This window comes from Falco naumanni, chromosome 6 (assembly GCF_017639655.2).
Source record: "Falco naumanni isolate bFalNau1 chromosome 6, bFalNau1.pat, whole genome shotgun sequence".
Taxonomy (NCBI): domain Eukaryota; kingdom Metazoa; phylum Chordata; class Aves; order Falconiformes; family Falconidae; genus Falco; species Falco naumanni.
In genome coordinates, this window is record NC_054059.1 from 10159772 (window position 1) to 10184382 (window position 24611).

At 37.2% G+C, this 24611-nt stretch overlaps 1 protein-coding gene across 2 annotated transcripts in view; it reads left to right on the top strand.

The window, feature by feature from the left end:
• IMPG1 (interphotoreceptor matrix proteoglycan 1) overlaps window positions 1-24611 on the top strand; it is a 66800-nt gene that overhangs the window by 26392 nt on the left and 15797 nt on the right. For both annotated transcript variants that reach the window (XM_040599256.1, XM_040599257.1), the window contains exons 8-12: window positions 2553-2611; window positions 3723-3743; window positions 5117-5370; window positions 6809-6885; window positions 7390-7924. In XM_040599256.1, the coding sequence (XP_040455190.1) occupies window positions 2553-2611; window positions 3723-3743; window positions 5117-5370; window positions 6809-6885; window positions 7390-7924 (946 nt within the window). The remainder of the gene's footprint in view (window positions 1-2552; window positions 2612-3722; window positions 3744-5116; window positions 5371-6808; window positions 6886-7389; window positions 7925-24611) is intronic.

The window sequence follows — 24611 nt, forward strand, 5'->3', positions numbered from 1 at the left end:
GCAGTGTTTTCATATAATCAATAATATTAACTGAATGTTCGGCTATCAATTTAATAGATAGCTGTTAATGACTTGAGGTTCCCAAAAGATTCTCTTAGCAATAAAGCTTCTCATCAGTTTCATGATCATTCCTTAGTGCAAGCTGTTTCACTATCCTGGTTCAGTTTCGGATATGCACAGAAAAATGGTGAAGGATGTGTTGGCAGAGCTAATAAAAAGTGGCTTCTCTGGAGAATTCCAGTATTATTCTTAAACTGAACTGCCTGCAGACTTTGTTTATTACACATGTAATGATTTAATTCAGCAATCTGACTTCTAAGTTATTTCATCAGTTGGATGGGGAGAAATGCAAAGTTTCTTGATTGCTATTTTCCATTTTCACCAAGTTTTATCTGTTGCTTTAACGAATCCGAAGCTGTTCTTGACATGCAATGTTGAATAGAAAATTATTTGTAGTGCAGTACCATGAAATAAAGCTGATGTGCTTTCCTCCAAAGACAGATGATGGAGGAGGCAGAGGGTAATCTTGATACAAGACAGTTTTACAAGTGCACTCAGAAGGTGAGAGTGAAGAGGTTAGATTCAGAATTAAACCTCTGTCCAGATACAGGAGCTCCTGTACAAATTCCAGAGAAGCCTTTGCAAAGGTTAAGGCTGTGGAGTTCCAAGTTCAGTTTGTAATTCATTCCAGGACATGGTAAGAGAGCAGTTACAGCAGGCATTACATTGCAAATATTCAGAAGTACATCTGTATACCACAACATACATTTAAAATCACATGAGAAATGGAATGCAGATTCAGATGCTCACACTACTCAGTAAATTGAGATCCATTTGGTGAAAGTAGGAAACAGAAAGCTACATACATGCATACAGTGAAAAGAAAGCATCAGCTTCGTTATGATATAAAGCAAACCAAGAAAAGACTGAACAGAGCCCATGCCAACAGTCAGCTGGCATAGCATGGCTAAAGGGGGATTCAGTTACCTAAACTTGGATATCTGGTGCCATTTTAGGTGTCCCAGGTTATCCAAGAATCTGCAAGGGCCTCTCAAATATGAGAGCTGTACTCTTCAGAAGCAGCAACTGAGCAGATGACAACCATAAGGCATCTAAAATTACAGTGTTTGCCCAAGTTTAGGAAAATAAATTGCATCCTCGTGATTTAGGCCCTTAATGTCTGTTACTTCCAGTGAGCATTAGTCACATGGATGACATTTAGAATCTCCCCACAGTCTAATTGCTACTTCTGCACTACTTTTGTTAAGTTAGACCAAGCTTAAAATGATTTAGTTCAGTTCCTTTCCTACTGTCCTCCTGTGAGAAATGAGCAAGAGGAGTGTAGATGGCAGGCCATTTTCTGCTCTAGACATTATCTTCTTTTGTGCTTGCTCTGATGAAAAAGACATCTAGGCTTATACAGTGTGGCTGATACCTGATATTGTGATAACATGCTGATCTTCTGCTACTCTTCTTCACTTGACCTACATTAGAGATGCAGAGAAAGCTGTGAGTCTGATCACCCATTCCCTACCAGTTCTGACAAACTCTCATACACGAATGAATCAGTTTCAAATTTATGCTGTATTTGTACAGAATGATATAGCTAAGGAAGAGGAAAGATTGCCACATTAGTTTATATACTTTTTCAGTGATATGCTGAATTAAAAGGACCTGATTCCTCAAAAGGCTCTTTCACTTCTTTTCATGTGCTAAATTCCCCCAACTCCACAGGCTGTGCTTGCAGATGAAAGATGATGTGTTGCCTGGTACTTAAGAGGACCAGGAAGTGAATCAGAAAGGAACTATGGAACTGTGTGCCTAAAAAAAAATCCCTTTCCTCTGACATAGTAGATGTACAGAAAATATTTTATTTCATATAGCTATATAAATGTTGCTAATTGTGAAAGACTAAAAGATCAATCAGCTGGATCTCAAAACACTCTTAATTCTTGAGTTAATGGTAAAACCACTTATCCTAAAGTCTATACAGAGGCTTCACCTTTTCTGTTCATTTTTAATTCTTCATACTGTCTCTTCTATTCAAAACCATGAAACTCTACATTTGTTTACATTAGAATTAAAAATATATGAAGTTATTTTATTTGTACAAGATAGTTAAAACTGTTTATAAATGATTTGTCAAATAATCTAACTCCATCTGCATCTGACTAATATTTCTAAAAAATTAGCGATTTACAGTTAAGGTGACTTGAATCAAAAAATTATTCATGGACCAAAACTGCTGAAAGTGAGAAAATAATTTAATTTGTGTTGTTTGATTCACTCATGAACTAGATTATCACTGATTTACATAATTACATTACTAAAAAAAGCTGTACTTTGTACTTCATTTTCCCTATTAACAGGTAGTAAAGGCAGCATATACAAACCAAATATTGTGTTTAAGTTGAGCAATGATGATACCACAAAGAGGACTGTTTTCTAAAGCTGTTTCTGAAATATGAAAAGTATTGTTTAGGTAGTCAACCTGTGCTTTCCTTTTAGCTGTAGAACTTGCTCTGAATTAATGATTTTATGGTTTTCTATAGATGCAAAAAATATTTGAGAAACTTCCAGGATTCAAAGAAATCCACGTATTAGGATTTAAGTAAGTAAGAAAATGGGGCTAATTTTTCTGCTGGCTACTAGAATTCTCCTCTTTTTTTCTTTCCCTCCAACACGAAGAGACCTATAGAATAGTGGGGTGTTTATCACTATAAACAGGAAATAGTTTTCTGGGAGCAACAGAGACTGTATGGAGAGAAGTGCAAACACACCCCAGGTGAGACTATGAGGTTTTGAATTACTAAGCAGAAGTAGCTTTGATTCCCTGAGGGGTCAAGTAATCAATAATTCCTTTGAAATTGTTTGCTAGCAACATTGTATTAAGGACTTACTTAAATGACAAGGTGAAGAGAGTTAGGAGTATGATTATTTAGGTGGCTACTTTTTTGTGTGTGGATCCTGTGCCCTTCATAGATCAAAGTGAAGGTGCCTTGGCAAGAGAAGGTTGCAGGAGGCTACATGTTCACATATATAAAATTTAGCCAGTAGGTGTTTCCCAGGTGTTTCAAACAATTAAAAATATTTCATTTTTTTTTACAAATTTGTGTTCTGTCTTGCCATTTTTTTTCAGTTTAGCTTCTTTGTATGCTTACTACTAATGCAAGCTACTGCGTGTCTTTTCAATAGAGAATCTGCAGGGGAAGGAGAGGGATCAAAATCTGAGTATTTGATACGTTTTTTCTTCTGTAGATAAGAGCACATTATGTAAAGAATCAAGGGGAAAGCTAATTATTAATAGTAAGAAATAATATAAATTTGAAAGGGAATAAAGAGCAGGAAAAAAGACATAAATTCATGTGGGTGTTCATTGCCACCATAAAGATACAGATTAGCAATGACAGTGCTCAGATTGCACCATTTGTAGTGGGAAATAGGAAAGCAAATATTTCAAACTATCAAGGTAAAGTAAAATTTCTGTTTCCCCACTCAGATCATGGAGATTCCCATTGTTTGGAAGGGGAAAAGTGAAATGATGGAGAGTAGGCTGTCATTTCCACACAGAGATAAAAATTATAGATGACACACAGAAGATAAGATAAATTGGTAAAAGGTGATTTGACGTATAACTGACTGATTTCCTAGTATTCATGAATCTTTGTTTTTCTTTCTTTTGCAATCCTTTATCACACCCTTTCTTCTGTGATGAAATGAAGACAGAAGAAGGAGAAAGATGGGTAATTTGTAATTTATAATTAAGATTAATCATTTTATAGACTATTAGGTGTAGATAGATACATCAATAAATGTTCTTTATCTTGATGTGACAAAGTGAATAGATTTTTGTTCTGCCTAAGTGTAAAATCTGTGATATAAAGCAACAGGGACAGCTTTTACCTTATCCTGAAAGGTTCATGTAATCAACTATTGTCAGGATCTCTCTGAAGAAAAGAAAATTGTTTGACCTAAGAAAATTCACATCCAGACAACTAAAGTTCTCTATTAGTCATAAACTGAAAGTGAAAAAAGAATAGGGGAACTTCATATTTAAAGTTTCATTTTTGATCTGCTGTTTCCTAACTGTATTACCGTATACACATTATCTTCAATTATTATGTATTTGTTTTGTTTTGTTATCTCCATTATCAGGCCAGATAGAACGGCAAAGCGACCAGTTACTAGCCTGATTAAATGCAGGGAGCTTTTGACTGGTAATACAAACAGCTACAGAGTCTGTTGTTGCTGAAAAGTGTTGCTGGGGAATAATTTGTCTAGCATTTCCCAGAATTTCTCTTTTACTTGTAGTTTAAAAGGAAGAACTGTCTAACGCTTTTCCTGAATTCTTGCAATGTCATATAAATGTAAATATGTAGCACATAGCAGATAAAGCGAAATTCCTCTCTCTCCAGTTATTTGATGTTATAAAAAGCAACATAGAGGAGTACAAATATTTTACAATGTACTCTTTATTTTTCATTTTAACTAGGTGAATTTAGCATCTATGAAAAGTATTGTATTCATAATGGTGAAAATTCGAGATTTCTCTTAAACGAGTACATCTAGGGAGAACCTATACACATTCATTTGGACTTGGAAAAGATACCCATTATGAAAAGTTATTTGCTTGCCATATTAACTAACTTTCATGCTATTCTTCAAAAAAGAGCAAAAAATTGCACCAGATGTGATCTAATTTTTGTTTATCCTTAGTTTTATGAAATGTCTAATCCTTTTTCATTGGTTTCTGCATAATTAATAGGTGGTTATGGCTTCCAGTAACATTCCTGAACGACTATTTGAATGAATAGTCAACAACTTCAAACTATATTACCAGTTCTACAGGTCTCTGAGTAGTCAGATTAAACTGAATTATTTTAGACCATTTTTATAATTTTCTTCAATATTAGAATTTTTATTAAAAATTTTGCATAGAGAAAAAAAGGTTTAGGTATAGCAAAAGTGACAGTCTCATTAGAAAGAAGTATATCTGCATTATTTTTACAGAAGTTAATAAGTTGTGGTTGCATATATTTTTGTTTGTTTGTAAAATCAGTCCTCAGCCAGTAACTAATTTTGCTGCACTGGGCATTTTTGCATCTTCCCTTTGCAGATCAAGCAGCACTATAGCACGATATGTGGTAAACTTTGAAAGAGATGGCTCAGAAATCAAAAGCACACCAGATGACATTTCAACTATTGGATCTAATAAGGTTGAAAATGAGAAAATTCCACTTTCTCCAAAGGAAGAGAGGGAAATATCAGGAACTAAACTCACAGTAACAGACCTTCAGCAACTTGTTGCCATAGCACTCCATGAAGACCAGTCTCTGCCAATGGACCTCGGAACACTTCAGTTTACTGATGGTCAGTGGGCAGGCCAGTGCCAGGCACAGGTCTGAACCTTGCCCTTTCAAACTGATGCAATTTCAGTAAGGTCTCCTTTGCCTCTCTAACAGATCGTTTTCATTTGATGTGTCCCATTCTCCAAAGTGTTGCATAGCACCCAAAGGATGCACAGATCTGAGTTAAATTTTATAGCTAGATGTGCCTTTATAATTATACAGCCTAACTGCCAGTCATGCTGGAGGATCTATTTTCCTTGGTTCTTTGTTTAGAAAAGCTGGATATTTTGCACGTTAAGACAAATAAGGGGGGTGGGGAGAAGACTATGAATATTCACTGTATCTTTTTAATTCCCCAGTATGGACAGTCTCATTTCTCTAATATGACAAAAAGTGAGGGCTTCCTTTAACATAAATTTAGCTTTCTGAAAGCTGTGTCGATTGTAAGCAAGCCATCTAAGCTCATAGTGATATCAGAGAGTGGACACCTTAAAAAGCATTTGATCCCATCTAAAATTGGTGGTGTGAAACACACTGTAGAGGTGCATTTTGCTCTCTGAAACACAGAGGGAGTGTAGATGACAAGCTAGGTGTGAAGACCTCCAGCAGAAGGCTGAAGGGCTGCAGCCTGTTCAGTAAACCACCTAATAAATAACCCCTTCTAGTCCATCAATGATCTTTTCAAAGCTAGAATAGCCCTGGTTTTGGGGAAGTAAGTTAAAAAGGGGGAAAATAACTTAGAATATTTTTTCTTTTATATATTTACCAAAACAATCTTAAAACACACAAAATACTTTAGCTGCAGTGTTTCATTTTTGGATAGCAACATTTTCTTTCAAAAAAAATACATTTAGATGAACTAATATTCTCTGTAAGAATAAAAGGACATATTTTAATGTAGATTAAAGTCCCAAGAAAAAGTTTCATTGATATAGAATAGAATAACAATAATTATTGTAATCAACTTTTTCCAACCAGTTATTTTTAATAACCAGTTTTAGAAAAACAGTTTGCATGCAGATATATTTAAAAAGCTCCTCTGAGGGGCTGAAGGGAGCGTCTGGGCACCAAAGTCAAAATACTTAAAAGTAACAATGGTGTGGACTCTGGGTAAACACAATATAATGAGTCATCACAGCCCATGCAAATTTAACTGAGTGGTTCATACTTCAGCTGGTTATAAGCGTTCATCCATTGTACAGCTGTCTGCAGACCTAACCCATTTATACTAAATAAAAGGGACAAAGAATAATGCATATAAAATTCCTGTTTTCCTCACAATTGCTAGTTTAGATAGAAATGTATGCCTTTCTTCTTAACACGGATTTTTTTTAAAGTTGGGGTTTTTTGGTGGAGAATAGCATTAATACTGGTTTTTACTGAGTTTATGAGCTTTGAGCAGTTTTCAGTGTGCCACTGCTGAAATATTGTGTGCTCTTTTTTCTTTTTTTCCCTGCCAGAATCTATTATACCACCTAGTGATTTTGATAATGATATCCAGGCCATGGTAACTATTCCTCTGGAAGGCCCTGATTTGGTAAGTCTATACTGGTTGTTACATTTATTTATTTATTTCTCCATGAGAAATAAAATTAAGCAGTGTTAAGGTGTACATAGATATACAGACAAAGGCTCTTATGCTAAAATACATAACTGCCTTTTATAAATGCTGTAAGGATTAATTTTGTACTGTTATACGGCAACAGAGATACTGTTCAGAGCATTTACAGGTTAATGCTGCTGCTTGATTACCTTTTCCAGTTTTAATTACAAAGTAAACAATGCCTTACCAATTCAGTAGTACTTTTCAATGTCAGAAGGAGAGCTATTGACAGGGATAGTTAAATTCATCTTTCTTTGACCATTTTTAAAATTACAGGCAATATGATTAGGATCACATGCACATGCCAAGCTTTTTATATGTCCCATGACTTCATGCTGAGTAAGCTGTTTGCAAGCTCCTGTGGCTAAAGATTATTGGCCTTTTTAGCAATGACAGTTAAACGTAATAATGAAAGCTGCTTTTAAAAAACTTTTTCAGGACTCCGTGAGTGTGGAACTCCCACTAGGTTACCCCAGCGCAGCAACAGTGGACCAAACCAGAGACATTTTGATCAATGAATTTACAACTGGAATTCCTGTGCTAAGTGGAGAGGTCAGTGCCCCTGAAGAGTTTAATAATTTTGTTTCATCTGAACCTGTGTTCCCTACCAAACCCTCCAGAGAACAATTTCAGGTCAAATCTCCTCCAGACGCAGAAGATATCGTGACTGACCACCAAAGTTTCACAGTGCCTTTCAGTGCTCTGGGTAGCACTAGCAGTCCTCCAGAATCAGAGGATTCCTATTTGCCTCCTCCAGCAGATGATTCTGCTAGCAATGACTTAATCACCGATGGCTATGAGTCTCCAGTGGAGCAGGCTACCACATCAGCAGCTGATACCACAGGTAGCTTTACCCCACCTAATCTCCTGCAAGCCAGAGATGAGAACAGTGAAGCTGAAGAGAAGAAAGAACTGCCTGATATAACAGAAACACCTTTCAAGGAAGCTGACCAAGATAGTCTGTCTGGACAAGGTAAGACACAAAAGATTTTTCCGTAAGAGAGAATAGGAAAGATCCAGTTGTTATTACACACACATACAGCCATGTGTACAGTAAGCATTCCTTTCAGTTGTGACAGAAATTTTTCTGGACCATCAAAGGTGCAAAATTTACATTTCTAATGCCCAATTCAGGAAAATCCTATGTATCTGACTTCAAGGTCGTCAAAGAAAAAAAAAATCCTACCCAACAACAAATGCCTAAGGATAAGGCATGCTTTGTACAGGGTATTACAGTAAAAATTCAAAGGGGCAAGCAAAAAAAAAAGGAAATCCCAAGCAAACACAAAAAAAAAAATCAGTATTTAAAACATGGAAGGTAAATTACTTTGGGTTCCACAGATAGATATGGGTGATAACAGCAAGAGTATCATGAAATAATTTATTGCAAGCAAAAAATACCATGGCTAAAGAATTTTACATATCTACAGGTCTGATGAATGTAAAAAAGTTTTTTGAATTCCTGTTTCCTATTTTGTTTATTCAGTTTTATCCATACAGTAGGGTTTTTTAGAGGCATCCAGATAAATAAGAAAAAACACTTAAATCAAAAACGTATGTACATACATATGTCTGGGTGGAAAAAAGTCTGTATAATTTAACCTTTAAAATGAAAAATATATGATAGTCATGTTTCCCACGGTTATCAGAAAAGTGTTGACTCTGCAGATGAAAAAACTTCAGACAAAGATAAGGTTAGCTTTGAGGCACAGGCAAATTAGGCTTTCCCCTAGAACAGCAAAATGCCTCCATCACCTCCATTGGGGGCTTGGAAAGCCATTCTAGATGCTGTGGAGAACTATAATGCACAGGTAACTGGATTCTGTGGGGCAGCAGCCTCCACTGGCAAAGCAGCAAGAGTCATGGTTCCAGCTATTGCTCTTCATCTGTCCCAGTTTGTCTGCTCCCTCTCCTGATCCCTGGCTTGGCCTCACCATCTCAACATTAGGTCAGTAAACTTTAATTTTACTTACATTTCTAAGAAGCCTGTGCTAGCTGTGTAAGATGCTAGGGTTGCTACAAACACATGCAAGGAATTGGTTCTTGAATGAATCTTCAGATGTGCTTTGTCTCAGATTTTTGAGTGACCATCTCAACAGAAATGTAGAGGGCAGGTAAGAACTTCATCGAAGTCAGCAGGATTCTCTGAAGTCCCCACATAGTCTCTAAGCAATACTAAAAAATCTGCAGAGAAAAACAAATTCAGGGCAAAATTCCCACAGTATGCACTAGCTTGCACAAGCACACTCAGTGTTTCTGGATCCCCAAGAACATCATCCTCAAAGCTCATAAGTTTGCTCCCTGCTGCAGGAAAGTCCCCTGCTCCTGTAGGGGGCTCTATTCTGTCCCTGTTCTGCCAGCTCCTTCCTTGCTCAGTCCTTGGCCTTTCATGTCCCACCCTGCACTCCAGAAACCTCTTGGAGTGAGCGTAACAAACCCTCCTCCCCCTTTCAGGATGTTCTTCCTGACCGAGCATGCCCAGAAACAGCGAGGCGGCAGGGCCCATTCATCCCCCCTGCCCAGCCACATCCCGTAAGGCAAACAGGCAACGTTCACATAGCTGATCGGAAACACCCCGCTACATGGGGATTCATCCTTCACAATGAGCCCACAGAGCAAAAATGTGAGAGGGGGGAAGTGCCTATGTACAGTGTATAGTCTATAGCATTCTTCTTTCTGAATCCAGTAAATAACAAGATAATTTTCAAGAATAAAGAACATAAAAGCGGCCACTTGGGATCATGCACTAATCTGCTCCAGACACCGAAGAGCATAACATGGTCAAGTTGTTGCACCTGGTAGTTTATGTACTGAATAAGAACTTCCCATCCTGTAGTCTGGCCTTTATACGCAGGGTTCTGAAGTGAAAGACAAATACCTTATGACTTAGATTAGAAAATCACTTCTCATAAGAATCAATTTTCAAGTGTTCCTGAAAAGAAAGTTTATGTTGAAAAGTGTTAAACACAACTATTTTCAAATGCATGCTGAGAGGTCTTGTAGTGCTGCTGATAAAAGCACAGCATACCTTTAAATAACAGTACAGCATACCTTTAAATAGCATTCATTATAACTGTGGTAAAGCATTACATTTGCAGGGGAAAAAAAGAGTCATATGCATTTTTCATTCTCATTGGGTTAGAGATTTGGTGTCATTAAAACCACATAAAGCCACATATTTTGCAGCTTGCTAAATAGCTGAAAAACTTTGTAGCCTAACAGCTTCAAATGATTGAAGAGAAGCAGCAGAGGGTATTTGGCTCACCAGAAATGCAGAGCAACTTAGGCTGAAAATACTAGTTTCATTCTAAAATTGTAAAGAATTTGTTTATTACAATTTATTACAGTTAGTGCTTGACTTTTTCACTGGGTGGGAGAGATACAGGAGATGGATCTCTCTGGCTCCAGGGTTCGAGCTTGCTTGATTGTTCCACAGTGACAGTGTAGGACCACAGTTCATTTGACTCGCACACAGACTTCGATACCTCAGTTCAAAATGGGGATTAGATTCTGTGTTTCTAAGTGATCCTCAGAGACAATATATTGCATATTTAAATGAATTTCAATGTCATCAGGACCGAGGGAAATTTTAGGAAGGATAATACAAACGGAAAGTTCACCACCTACTGACACAGATTTCTTCAACAATTTTTTCTCGTATAATTTGAGATTTGGTCAAAAAATACATAAAGGTTTTTCATCTTCCTAAAGCCATTATTGCCTGTGCTCACAGAGCATGGAATAGTTTGCTTAAAGAGATGAAGACCTTCTGTAAATGCAGTTTTGATCCTGTAAGCAGGTGATACTGACCCTTTAAACACTACTTTAAGAAATTATTTGTTGCATGTTTGGGTTGGAACCTGTCAATCTGTAAAACAGAATTAAATATATAGAGCTGTAAAAAAGAACTTCCACCAAAATAAGGACCACTATCTTGTTCCTCCTTGTTGAACACAAGCTGCGTTTAAAATAAGCACTACAATATAAGAATTCCATCATTATCTCTGCAACTGAGTAGCAGAAGAAAAATAATTGTTCTCTGCCTAAAAAGAAGGGATGCTGTAGTTATTATATTTGCTTAAAATCTTATAGTACACAAAACATACTGCATGGATAACAGAAAAGAGATGTTAAAAATCTATTTACTGAGTTCTTAAATGAGTAAATAGTATATACTCTTTAAAACTTTTTCTATTTCTATAGGTTTTTTTCAGTTCTGGCAGTACTGTGTATAGCATCCCCTGTATTGTTTTCTTTCCCTAGATTTTGCATATTTCATAGGAACTTATAGAATTTGATCTGGGAATTCAGGACTTAACAGCATTTACAACAGAGATTTTATTAAAGTCAACAGTGTTGGTAATATTAATTTTAATGCAGCAAGCAGAATTCCTCACTAACAGGTACAGAATTATTCACGCTTTGTGCCTGGCTGCATTTCATAGCTGCATTTCTTAGCAAGATTTAAAAAACAACAACAAACCTTTGAACTGTTGCTGGTGTGAAACAGCAGAAACTACTTGGTGTTGTGTAATGTTGGACAGAGGGTTAGGGTCTAAACAGCTGCCTGCAGTTCCGCTACATAAATTTCCATCCATTTCCCCACCCTACAATTCAGAAGATGAAGCTAATTTTTCTTCACTGCATGTTTAGGACCTTAAATTTACTCTTTTTTACCACAAAAGGAAGAGCTGGCTACCAGAAATAAAATAGTATGAGATTCTTTTCGGTATCCCCATCGGCTATATGCCTCACAGATGGACTTTATTGCATTGATTATCAAATGTGTGCAACTGCAGGCTGAACATTACTACAGACTTCTGAACATTGAACACCAGTAACCTACACCGACTACTTTAATTGTGCCTACCTGAGGTCACTAAGAAAAGCAATAAAAAAATGCTTTCACAGCTCCCAAAAAGATAATCAGACTCAGCCTCACACATACAATCGTACACAAACATCTGCATACAACATCTAGGGAAAGCAGAATGAAAACAGGTGATGGGCAAAGAATCAAACTAGTGAGAGGTGTCGTTTTAGGCTGTGTGGGATGGGATTTGTCAGGCTTGAGCAGCCAGTGGGAGGAATGAGCCAGGACCAGATGTGAAGCTTCTTTCAGACAGTATTGTGCTTATTGTGGACAGTAATGTTGTGCATGGGCAGTAAAGAGCAGGGCAGTGATGATTAGGCAGTTGTGCTTGCCAAATGGTGATAGTAGTTACTCCACCCCCTGAAGTAGCCCAAAACTACTAGGAAGATGCTAAGTACTGTCTTTAAAGTAAGCTTAACATTTGAATTTCAAATTCTGTTTTGAGATTTCACAATAGAATTAAGAAGAAAAAAAAAAAAGAAAAGAAAAAAACCCCTGGTATAAATGTCCAGACCTCTTACTGAAAAGTTCTGAAATGGCTGGATCACATGTTGTGGTTTAAACATTTGGCTGCTCAAAAAGGTTTTGCTGTGGCACTCTCAAATTTTAGGCTGTTTTGATTTCCCATTTTCAACCAGTGCAAAAACCTTGCTTTTTTTTCTGTTGTCTGAGATTATACCTGTTCACACACCTGTTCACAAAGCATTCCTCTTTCTTCTTGGTATTTTTTTCCCTCTCCGGAGTTAATTCATCAATATATCTTCTGTATGGTTAAATTTCTTCTGCCGTTCATTGCAGTCTTCCTGTGGCTCTATCTAAAACAATATGACCATTCAGAAAGGAAGCCACTTGTGCAACAAATTAGACAGATTGTTATTTCAAAAAATGAGAAAATTTCAGTAATAAACCAAATACAAATGTATAAGCAGATAAAAGAGTTCATGAAGGATGTAACAATAATGCTATGTCTTTACTTCCTAAACAGTAAGAATTTAAATTTGTATTTGTTTTAATTGTAGCTACTAGCAAGTTATGCAATCTAGGTAAATGCTTATCCCAAAATCTTGACCATCATGGAGGAAGCATTATTTCTGGAGAAGTTATTCCAGAAGCATAGAACAAAAGCTAGCAATAGAATACTTCAACTATTGTTGTACTACATCTGAGCCTCACCAGCCTGGATCTCAAGAAAAGCTCTGAGAGAAGGCAACTCTGTAGGGTGTATCACGGGGTTTTTTTCTGCAAGAAAAAACCACTGATGAAGAGTAGATGGTGGTCACATCTCTGTGTGGGTAACTGATAAAATCCTCATTAATTTCCATAATTGCTTTCATGTTCACACAGCCTTGTTGTGAATGGTACCCTGTAATATCTTCCTCCTGCCCAACAAGGTTGTTGTGCACTCTCAATCACTAAGATTTCTAAACAATATCTAGAAAACCTTGGTTTTCTGCATGTTTGGGGATTCTTTCTGCCTCTGGTTCATCCCCAGCTGCCTAAGCACAATCTATGCTTAGCATAGCTTTCTATTTGGCATAACTGGCATCGCCATGGAAAAGAAAACCGTTATGTCTTGCAAGAATCGCTGTGGAAGTTCCCAGGATTGGAATTCACCCATTCTCTGTGCCACGAATGCTCACCAGTTTTTTCACGTCAACAGTTATACAGGGTAAGCACTCCCCTATTTCCTTGCATGTTTTTCTGTTTTTATGTTTTCTTTGACCATAAACTGACAGGATTTTCTCAACTTTCTCCCCCATCAGCTTCTATCTGTGCCCTTTCATTTGTTGCTTGCTGCTTCAGATGTGCAACGAATGCTTTTCATGGACATGCTACTCCAGACTGATGTTCAGAGAAATTGAACAGGTAAGTCTAGCTATGTCCTTTTCTCAAGAATTATGCAATATTGATTAGCCTAAAATTTATCTGTTCACTGATGAGGCTGAAGCAGAAGTTTCAGCAGGCCCGTATTAGGACACGTCAGATTTAAGAAAAAGTTCATACGATGTTCACTGTGATAAAATTAGTTCTGCATACACAGAGTACTACAGGTATCGTGAAGAGTTCTAAACATATTAGAGTAAGTGATTAGCATATGGCCAAAATTTGATAGCCTGCTCTGCTCAGTGCTGGGAACAGCAGGAGCAATCTGGGTAGAAAAAAACTTGCATCGCTTCTTCAAAACATACTTAAAAATGCTAAAATGAAATTACTAATACAAGCAAAAAGTATGAGAGAGAGTACTATCTATCATCCCAATTTAACACATCACTTGTTTAAATTATTAAGCTGTCCAATCAGTTCAGTTCAGTTTTATTTTAAGGTTAAGCTTTGCTTCCTTCAAATATGATTTCTTATTCACACATCCTCAAATATGCAATATAAATGCACATTAACCAAAACAAGCGAAACTTTACTTTATATCCAATTGGTAGTTCCAATGACCCATTGAAATTACTGTGTGAGGTACAGAAAACAATTTATATTTCTGCTAAGAAAATTTGCTTATCCAGAGGCAAATCATCTGGGCCACTTGTATAATGAAAAAATGTAACACCTCATTCTCTAGCTATACAGCTAGTAGGACGAGGTATACCTCAGTGTTCTGCCACTTGTTCACTCATGCTTTTTACTCTTAAGTCTCTCCCCCAGACACAATTGCTGTCCCATTGTTTACACCTATTGTGTGCACACCTATTATATGTTCATAGTCTACATACACACATGGGGTTTCTTTTTCACACAGTCACCACTGTATATCGCTAGTCACCTCCATTGCTCCTGCAGCTAATTCTCATGTACCTCACATGTGCCATTTTAGACTCTCAAAGCTAAATATACTTCAGTACCTGTTTCCTAAATGCTATAACTTCTCTTATTATTAATGTTCCCCTGATGACTGACCCCTTCTATGTTCAGTGCTATTTCACTCCAAAGTAATCCTCTCCCTCCCTCCAAATTCACAATAATACTGCTGACTTAAAATCACTCCGCTAGTCAAAACTTAATCTTTTAATTGGTTGCGGGTAACCCTCTACTACGAGTGAGATGTAACATGTAATACACACTTTCATACATTTCAGTCTCAGATCCCATCTTGTCTTGAAACCAAATCCTCCTGCCTGTGTGCAGAGACAAGATCTAAAGCTGAAAAATGGGGAAGTTTTCTTACCTGCTGCCCAGGAAGAGAGCAGCAGCCACAAGGGCTATAGACACTCAGGGGAGAGAAGTGAAGGAGTACTTGTCATATGATAACATTCAAAACCTGACAAGCCTACAACCCGCCCATAATTTTTCATCTTTCTTACTGTGCATGAAGGAGCTCTCCCTCCAGGAGGGACACATAGCTGTTGCTGCATGTGGTCTAACTGCATTTTGCTCCAGAAAATTAATTTTCTTTGAAAAACTTCTTTCAGGAAGCTTACAGTCTTCAGATAGAAATACAGTAGTTCAAATCCTCTAATAAAACCGGAATATAAAAAGGCAGAAATAAGTTCAGAATTTGAAGAGCCAGTATCACAAATAACTTTAATATGTTAATGCCCTGAATAAAAGCTTTTAAAATCATGTGACCAATGCAGTAGTAAAATAAGAAAAATACTTTAAGACAAATAATACAGCCTTCTAGGCTGGGGGTGTAAGGATACCCTTTGCCAGGTCATAAATGAATGAAACTAATGAAGTTTACAGGTCATGTAGTCCAGTTGGAACAAATGTCAGGTAAAGTGGCACCCCTGAGACTGACATACCCTAAAAAATGCATTTCCCTCACTTGTTAAAATCCTTGATCTTGCTAGAAATGCTGGCTTCAAGAAGTAATGTGTTATGATCAAATGGTACTAAAATTTTGATTTTCTAAAATTACAGTCCTCTCTTTGGAAGATTCAGTATCCTTCCAGTGTAAGAAAGTCCATCTCAGCTCAGCCTGGAATTTTTAATATCCCCTTATTAGGGGATAACTCATGCCATCTGCATTAGACTATTACAAGCAAATTGTAACTTGAGTGCTGTGAATTGCATCTCTGGATGGAGTTTTATATATTTACCTACAGAGAGAGCTTGATCTTCCAACTTTGATTCTTTCGACCATACCTGAGATGCCTTCCATGGATGGCACTGATGCCAATGTCAATTTAAGCTTCAGTTTGAAAGATGTCATAGTAATTACAGCTAGCAAACATAAATACATGAAAATCGTAAATGGAGATAAATTTTCAAGAATGTTTATACTAAATTTAATGGGGTTTGTGTTTGTGAAAATCTAGAATAAGCAAAATTCCTGCCAGGATAGATCTCATATATATGAACATAGCAATTTAAAAAAAAAAGAAAGAAAAAAAATACGTTCTGACTTCTGTTTGAAGATAACATGCATTTTTTTCCAATAAGTTCTTAACATCGCTTTCTAAATGCAACTTTATAGAAAGGTATGTAGAAGAAAGTACTAAACACAATTTCAAGCAATGATACCTTGGTGTAAATCAGGAGGCAGAAGTTTTAATTTTGTTCTATAGAATGGTACAATCATTATGTGCACCAGTAAGAACATGATTAAACTAAACCTCAGTGCAAAAGAATTTGTTTCTCCTTCATTTTATTGTGTTTACATGTTTAGGTTTCTTTTTCATTCTTCCTCAGTTGGTGGAGGTTTTGCTGGCTTTTTTTTTTTTAATTGAAGTATTGTAGTGTACAATACTTGTAGAATAGTGGTGTCAATAACAGATAACTGAGTTTACAGTCAGAATTTTATATATGACCAAACATTTATTTAATAATCATCTTTATTGCTGTGCAATTTGGAACGATGTGCTTTCAGGCAGAGTGGGAGGAGGAAGGTATTGTTGGCATAACAAAACCCGTCAAGGGTTGTCTGAGAAAACATCTTCATACCTGAAGATTTCAGTTCCTAAGCTGTACCTTTCAATGAAACTTGCCATTGTTTTGATTTATTTTTCTAGAAGTCAGAAGGGCTGAAGTTGGAAAAATACTGCAGCAATAATATATTTCAGTCCTTTCCCCTGAACATATATGTAGTCCAAAGCAGTGGCAAAACCTGACTAAACTTGTCTTAGATTAAGATAAGCCCAAATTTCCATTTTTATTCCTATTAAATATCTTATTCCCCATTTCAGAATCAGACACTGACACTCTACAGTGAAACAATAAAAATCAAAATTATGCTGAGCAGTTCTTGAAGAAGCATCAGGCCCAAAATCATTATTAATATCACTAAAACTGAGATGTATTCTTCCAGTGCAATATGGTTTTAAAAAAAATAAAAATGGAGTGATTTGCTCCATTTCAAAGCTGTGAGAAAAAACAGATTACCTACATTCAAAGCACAACAGTTAGAATAACAAAACATTCCTCATTCTGTGACTTCCATTCCATTACATTCATGGTTTTCATATACAAGTAACTATATAGTATGAAAAAAAAATTGTATTCAATGTTTTCATTTTTATTGTTAAATCTTAAAGTGCTCAACTAATGACAAGATTTTAAGAGTGTCATGGGTTTTAACTTTCTAATTTCATGTTTTTCTTTTCTGTTTTTAGGTCCTTGGGTCAACACATTACTTGAATTTATATCACGTGACCTCTCTTTTGTTTTTACCATTTTGCAAACTAATAAACTTCAATAACACGAAACTGTCTGATGGTCCTATCACCAACGAAAATTTGATCTTTTTTTTTCTATCACACTGTTGATAAAAATAGAGGAAGTGGGCAGGGAATGGGGAGTACTTTCAATTCTGAAAGATAGATGTTGTAACCTGACACGTTTTGGTCCTAATAATTCTGAAGAATAAATCAAAAGTAGTATTCCAGGTTCTCCATCTGGGGTGCTACAAAACTGTTACAGTGGCATGCAAGAGTATTTGCAACATTTAGATGGATGCTTCTTTATGTTTCTAGGTGTTTGTAAAGCTTTAGGTTATTTTCACACAGATTTCATTATTTTAAACTCATGAAATATTTTTTCCAATTTAATTGTAGAACAGTTAACAACAGCAATAAGAATGGCTAATCCTCCTGAAGCTATGGTTTTAAGTGAGACGTTTCTTATTCAGCTTTGATTCCATTCCTTTGCAGACTTTATTCATGTTTGCAAATTCACTGCTGCTCAGTTTTGCTTCTTTTATTTAATTCACTGAATGGAATACCAATCAAGTCCAGATTTCTCAGGTTAGCATGGTTATTTGTTTAAGATCTGTTTTAATATGACTTTACTATGGTAGCAAATAGTGCAGAACTTTAATACAAAATAGCTTACAATAAATGATAGTCACAGCAGCCTCTGGCATTTTTAACACATTTTCATTGTAAATGTACTTACTAATTCCATTACTTCACAAAAGTATTCTAATCTCAGTTGAATCATTTCTTTAGCAAGGACTTTAAATAGAAAACTGACTTTTAGAGCGCTTGAGCACTAGCATGTTATTTTATCTAGCAATCTGAGTAGCAGAAGAGTTAAAGGTTCTGTAAATGGTAAAAGTGACTTGTCAAGTTAGAGAAATAACCTACCACTGACCTACTGTCTATACAAGGTATCTAATTATACACCTCTTTGTATAGTATTCTTATGAAATGGAGGAATACTGCCTCAACATCCAACTTTGTAATCCCTTAATAATGAGTGTGAATACTGTTAACTGCCTAAAGCAATTATTATGGAAATACTGCCTTTTCTTCTGCTGTAGTCAGAAGAGGGCTGAGGCAAATGGATGTTTCTGCATCTTTCAGGAGTCTTAACTTAGGCAGAACAAACACCATAACCAGGTGCAGCAGATGTTGAAGTCAGTGGAGGGATTGTAGTGGCGTGATGGTTCAGACCCAAGTTTAACGGATTGTCATGGACTGCTCTCCAGTCTCTTCCACAGATACTTCCACTGCAGTTTCAGTGCAAAATGAAGTCAAGCACTGCTACGCAGAGCTTTGGGGATGCTTTAAACACTATCTGTTTCTGTGCTGTTCAAAGTACTTTTGTGTTTCTAAAATGCTTAATCCTCTAGAACTGCTGAAAAATGAGAAAGCCAAAGACAGTCATTAAACAGCGAAGCCTCTCGGTACATGAATTTGACACAGGTCTTTAAAGTAAGCTTGCCCAATTAATTTTATATCTATAGCTGTATTTCTACCTGTTGTACTTAAATGACTACTTTGAAGCTGGAAAAGTTTTTTTTTAAAATTGTTAAATGTATTTATTGCATTATTTCAAAGTTTTAAAGAAATAGTCTTATTCAAAAACTATGCCAAAAGCTTTAACGAGAGACCCATTAGCAGAAAGCTAACTGAAGTCCTTAATAAAACAGAAAATGGTTATCTAAATTACTGTTTTTCAGCCATGCCTTGGCCAATGCATGTGAAAATTATAATCAAAGAACAAATTAATTTCTAATTGCACAAGAAACTGGTATGTCAGTGGACTCTTACAGGTACAGTGACTAAACATGAAATTGCTCAAGGCAGATGTGACTCCTTTTTGCTACTGACTGATTTCCATGAAGACTAAGGGAGCTTGCATTTCCCAAAGAGAGTCAGATCAATGAAAATATCAACCCTCAGACATCCCATAAAGGAAATTCCTTCTCTGTATTGAAAACTTTGTGTGAGTTGAGTAAGACCAGCTAATTTACATCAGTGAAAAGTTTATGGGCAGAGAGACTGTTGTGAGCTGCACCATTCTGCTTCTCCCACACAGAAGTAGCTGCATTGAGGGAAAAGTTGCAGGGAGCAAAAGTAGTCAGGTCTTGGCTTTATTCTTAATAATTTACTCTTAATCTTTATGCATCTTTGAGGAAAAGTGAAGAATTCTTTGCTTTTTACGTCTTCATTCATTGCAGAAGTATATAGTTCTACCGGCCTCCAAAAAAAGGAATCATGGTACAGATCCCAAAGTGAGATGAGGGCCATGTCATAACTCTGGGAGCAAACATCCCAAATCAAACACACAATCTGTTGCCCCAGTCAAAGTACTCAGCTAAGGATGAGAGACAGTAAAACAGGGTTGTCCAGGTTGTCTAGTTACCAAGTAGAAGGCAGGCTTTATTGCTAGTGTGCCGAGCCAACTAAAGAAGTAAATGGAAGATTCTTTCATAATGAACATAGGCAAGATTAGGAAGCTGTAGTTGCTCAACACCCTGAATTCTGCAGTGTTTTAGCTTTTCAGATCTTTATTTTGCAAATTTTATGTTTTCCTTTTAGCTTTCCATATCAGGTAGATCTGGATTGTTCTGAGAATAATGAGAGAAGATTATAATTATTAAGTAGTATTTTATTAGGATAGAAAATACTCCTCTTGTGACACCATGTCAGAATGACATTTATATGCATCTTTGGTGGAGACAACATGACGATGAGGCACAGTTGCAAGGTATGAAAATTTTGAGAATAAACTGAAGGCTTCTTCTATAAGTTACACAGAGTAGTACATAGTAGTGGAGCTAGAGCTGCAGCTATCAGGCTGCTCTGTGAAAAATGTTTCAGTGAGGATGCTAAGGAAAAAAGGTCAAAAGATACAAGAATTTTTAGGACTGGAGTTGGAGAAGAGATGGGGTTCAACTGAGGTTCACTGGAGAAGGAGTTCTGTTGGTTTCACTGGACACAGAACCCGACTTCTGGAGAATTCATATACACAGACAGAATGACAGCCATAGATTGTGCTGGCTCTTCTGGCTTAGCCTTACAGTTAAAAAGACAAACTTAATCAGTAATTATGTGCTGCAAGACATTTGTTGTGACATGTTAGGTTAATGATCCTCTTCTCTTAATTCTTTTAATCCTCATCTTACTTGTGCCCTAGTTAAAATGAAAGATCTCAAACGCAAATTTGGCACTTTATCTATTTGTTTATATACAATAGTCCTGCATCCAGGGATTTTGTTGTATTTCAGGCACCAACAAAATGTGTAAATTTGAATCCAGCTACTTGCTGTACCAGTCTGGTATTTATATCAGCAAAGCTGCCCATAAGGAGATTCTTACCCTGCATTATGGACCACTCTCTTAATTGCACACTTTTTCCTTCAATAGTTACTTTCTTCAGTCAGCATGCATGCAAATATATTCATAAACATTGTAATACTGTAACTTCTGTATACAGAACAATACCCATCAGTGGACTTGGAAAGTTTGTCTGTTGTCAATAGGAAATGTCAGTGCTTATTAAGCTCATGAATGCAATGAAATGCTGGGACCTCTTAATGCATAACCTTCTGGGCCTGCTTATTAATGCAAACCCACTAGAAAAATGTCTCATGAGAATTTGACCTTTCCCAAACAATAACTCCTTATTCATGGTCAATTAGGAGGGTTTCCCTCACTTAAAAAAAAATATAAGAGGACCAACTAATTATATACCTAAAATAAAGTTGTTGAAATGGCAGTTGATTTTTTTCTGATAAGTCAAACCTTTCTATTTTACTCCCTCAGCTGGGAACAAATGCCTGCATGCAGCACACTTATTACAAAGATTTAATATAGCAATGTGCCCAGGAAATTGCCTCTTAATTTCGTGTTTACACATCTTTGCCAACAGCAGTTTAATTTTAGATATAAAACTCTCCTCAGTACAATATTTTCCTGCCTTATCCATGTAATACAAAAAAACATCTGCAGAGTTCAGTGAACATCTTTGTGGGAGGGTAAGTGGTGGCTGAGTTAGAGCTGAGTTTTTTATTGCTTTCAACATTTTTTAATTCCATGCCATTGTTTAACCTTCAATATGGTTACTCTGGGGGTATATTTGCATTCAGCATCTTATTTTGTGCTCTCTGTGGATTTCCTACACCTGAATGATAGTGTTGTAGACCAAACTGTATGCTGAAACTAAATATGCTGAGATTAAGAATGTCTAAACTGTTCGTGTTTGTAGCATTAGAGGTTTCATAAAGTAATTGTCTATGTTCCTTCTAGTATTCTGCTCTAAAATTCTCATCTACAAGGCAAACTGTGTGAAGTTTTACAAAATTGCTTTATGATGAACCAGTTTAAGCATATTTTATGTTCCATTTCAAAATTGTATGTGTGTGTGTGTATATATATATATATATATATATATATATATATATATATGCACATATAGAATCATAGAACAGTTCGGGCTGGAAGGGACTTTTAAAGGTCATCAAGTCCAACCCCCCAGCAATAAGCAGGGACATCTTCAACTAGATCAAGTTGCTCAGAGCCCCATTCAGCCTGACCTTGAATGTTCCCGGGGACTGGGCTTCTACAACCTCTCTGGGCAACCTACTCCAGTGTTTTATTACCCTCATCATTTCTTCTTTATATCTAGTCTGAAAACCAATATATATTTGGCTTATATACAAACCCAATGTTTTAAATGCAAAGGGGTTGGGTTTTTTTCATTCCATTGATCAGCAGGTTGAGGGAAGTGATTCTCCCCCTCTACTCTGCTCTCCTGAGACCCCACCTGGAGTACTGCATCCAGCTTTGGAGCCCTCAACATAAGAAGGACATGGACCTGTTGAAGCGAGTCTAGAGGAGGGCCATGAAGATGATCAGAGGGCCAAAGCACCTCTCCTATGAAGACAAGCTGAGAGAGTTGGCATTGTTCTGCCTGGAGAAAGAAGGCTCCAGGGAGACCTAATAGCAGCCTTCCAGTACCTCACGGGGGCCTACAAGGAAGCTGGAGAGGGACTTTTACAAGGGCATGTAGTGATAGGACAAGGGGGAATGGCTTTAAACTGAAAAGGGTAGATGTAGATTTAGATTTGATATGAAGAAGAAATTCTTTACTATGAGGGTGGTGAGGCACTGGCGCAGGCTGCCCAGAGAAGCTGTGGATGCCCCATCCCTGGGAGTGCTCAAGGCCAGGCTGGATGGGGCTTTGAGCAACCTGGCCTAGTGGAAGGTGTCCCTGCCCATGATGGGGAAGTTGGAACTAGATGATCTTTAAAGGTCCCTTCCAACCCAAACCATTCTACGATTCTATGAAATGTCTAGGTCTTCTTTGTTTCATCCATAGTTTTTAACTCCTTAGGATTGTTTTTATCAACTTCTCACATAAACAGTGGGAAAGCTTGTCAAAACAAGTTGCAAATCATTTTGCTGCTGATTTCAACATGTCACTCGTGTAGACAAGTCTTGCAGCAGTAACGTGACATGCGTTAGTGCAACCAACAGAAGAAGTCAGTAACCCCTGGTTTTGGGACTGGTGCTGTGCTTCAGCAAGCACTCGGCAGCCTTGAGGTGAGCCCATTTACTTCCACCTTGCAGGGGACTAACACCACCTCTGCAGTCAGTCACTGTCTGCCTAAGCTGGAGAGACAGTGGCTGGTAAGAACTGGCAGCTTATGAAAATAGATGTTACGTGCACAGAGACCATCTTGGTATGCCCTCAAGGCATTTTAAGTGACTTTGCTTGTAATAAGAGGATGCCAGAAGACCTTTCTAGTGCACGTATAGACTATATATACACACGTGTATACACAGCTATATGCCAAATGCATAAGGTATATGGTTATTCTGCTTCAAACTTGCTGCAATTTCAAAGTCATTTCAGTGCTTCTTTCTCCTGTAGTTATCTCTTTCTAAAATCTAATCTGCCTAACAAATACCATCATGATCATATGCTAGAGTGTATGTCGTCATGCTGAGAGAAGGTTGGTTTGTGGAGCTGCAGGTTCATCCCATGAGTAGATCATCCTGCATTAATGCCTCAGGCACTAATGCTAAGAAATCTGTTCTGAGTTCCCTTAACTAATAAGTGACTCTCACTCCTTATCAGCGTAACAAGTAACAGCAAGAGCTTTGTAAACAGAGAACGTCACTAGGCTCTTTTTTTTATAATCTCTCCATATCCTTGATTACACAAGAAACACAAGGACATGACAAGAGAAAAGCATCTCAAGTTCTCAACAAAGTATTAGGGCATCAAGCTGTGGTGCAGCATTTGGTGTGACGAGCGGTGTGCACAACCCCAGGTTCCATAGCAGCAGTTTGCTATTCTTTTTTGGCTGCACTCTAGGACTGGAGGGACTTGTATAATACTTGTAGCCCTTGTATAATACTGCCAGCAGTGCAAATTACATACCAACACATAAATACCAACAAATAAAAGGACAACTGTGCTAGTTTAAATAGGAATTTGCTGCACCCACTTTGTGGTCCTGTTCTGCTTCCAGACCACCCCAGTTTGGCCTTGCAGTAAAGGATAATGCAGCAGCACTTGGTCTTTTCCTGCATCCCATCCAACACAGATGCTTCATATTAGCAGTGTACTTCAGTCTTTCCCAGAATTACCAGCGCTCTAAGCTCACTTGTTATTTTGTACACTTTGGTCATGGACAGCCACCAGGGAGGGTGGGAGGGAGGTGGGAGGAGCTCAGCATGTGAAAGGCAAGGAACTATTTTATAATCTGGCAGAAAGCTTTTCCCCTAAGGGCCATAGGACTGGGCAATCCCGATCCTCAGAGTAAAGCTAAATATCCTGATCTCTGTTGCTCAGGTTTTATGCTACACAGTTCAATTGATTTCAATGAGTTCACTAATAAATATTAGATTAGAACTCAACCCTAAACATCAAACCCAAAATAGGTGAAATACAGTCTCTTACCAAGTGGGAATTTTTGTCATGTAAATAATTCCGGTTTCCAAATATTCTGCCAGTTAAAATGAGGCACTCGGGGAAGACGTTTTCATGCATGCAGATGAAGGCAACAAAATTGACTGTAAAAATCAGCCTTATCCAATACAGGAAAGGGATACTAAATATTGACAGAGATGAGTGATCTTCAATAACATACCGTCAGCCAGCTAGA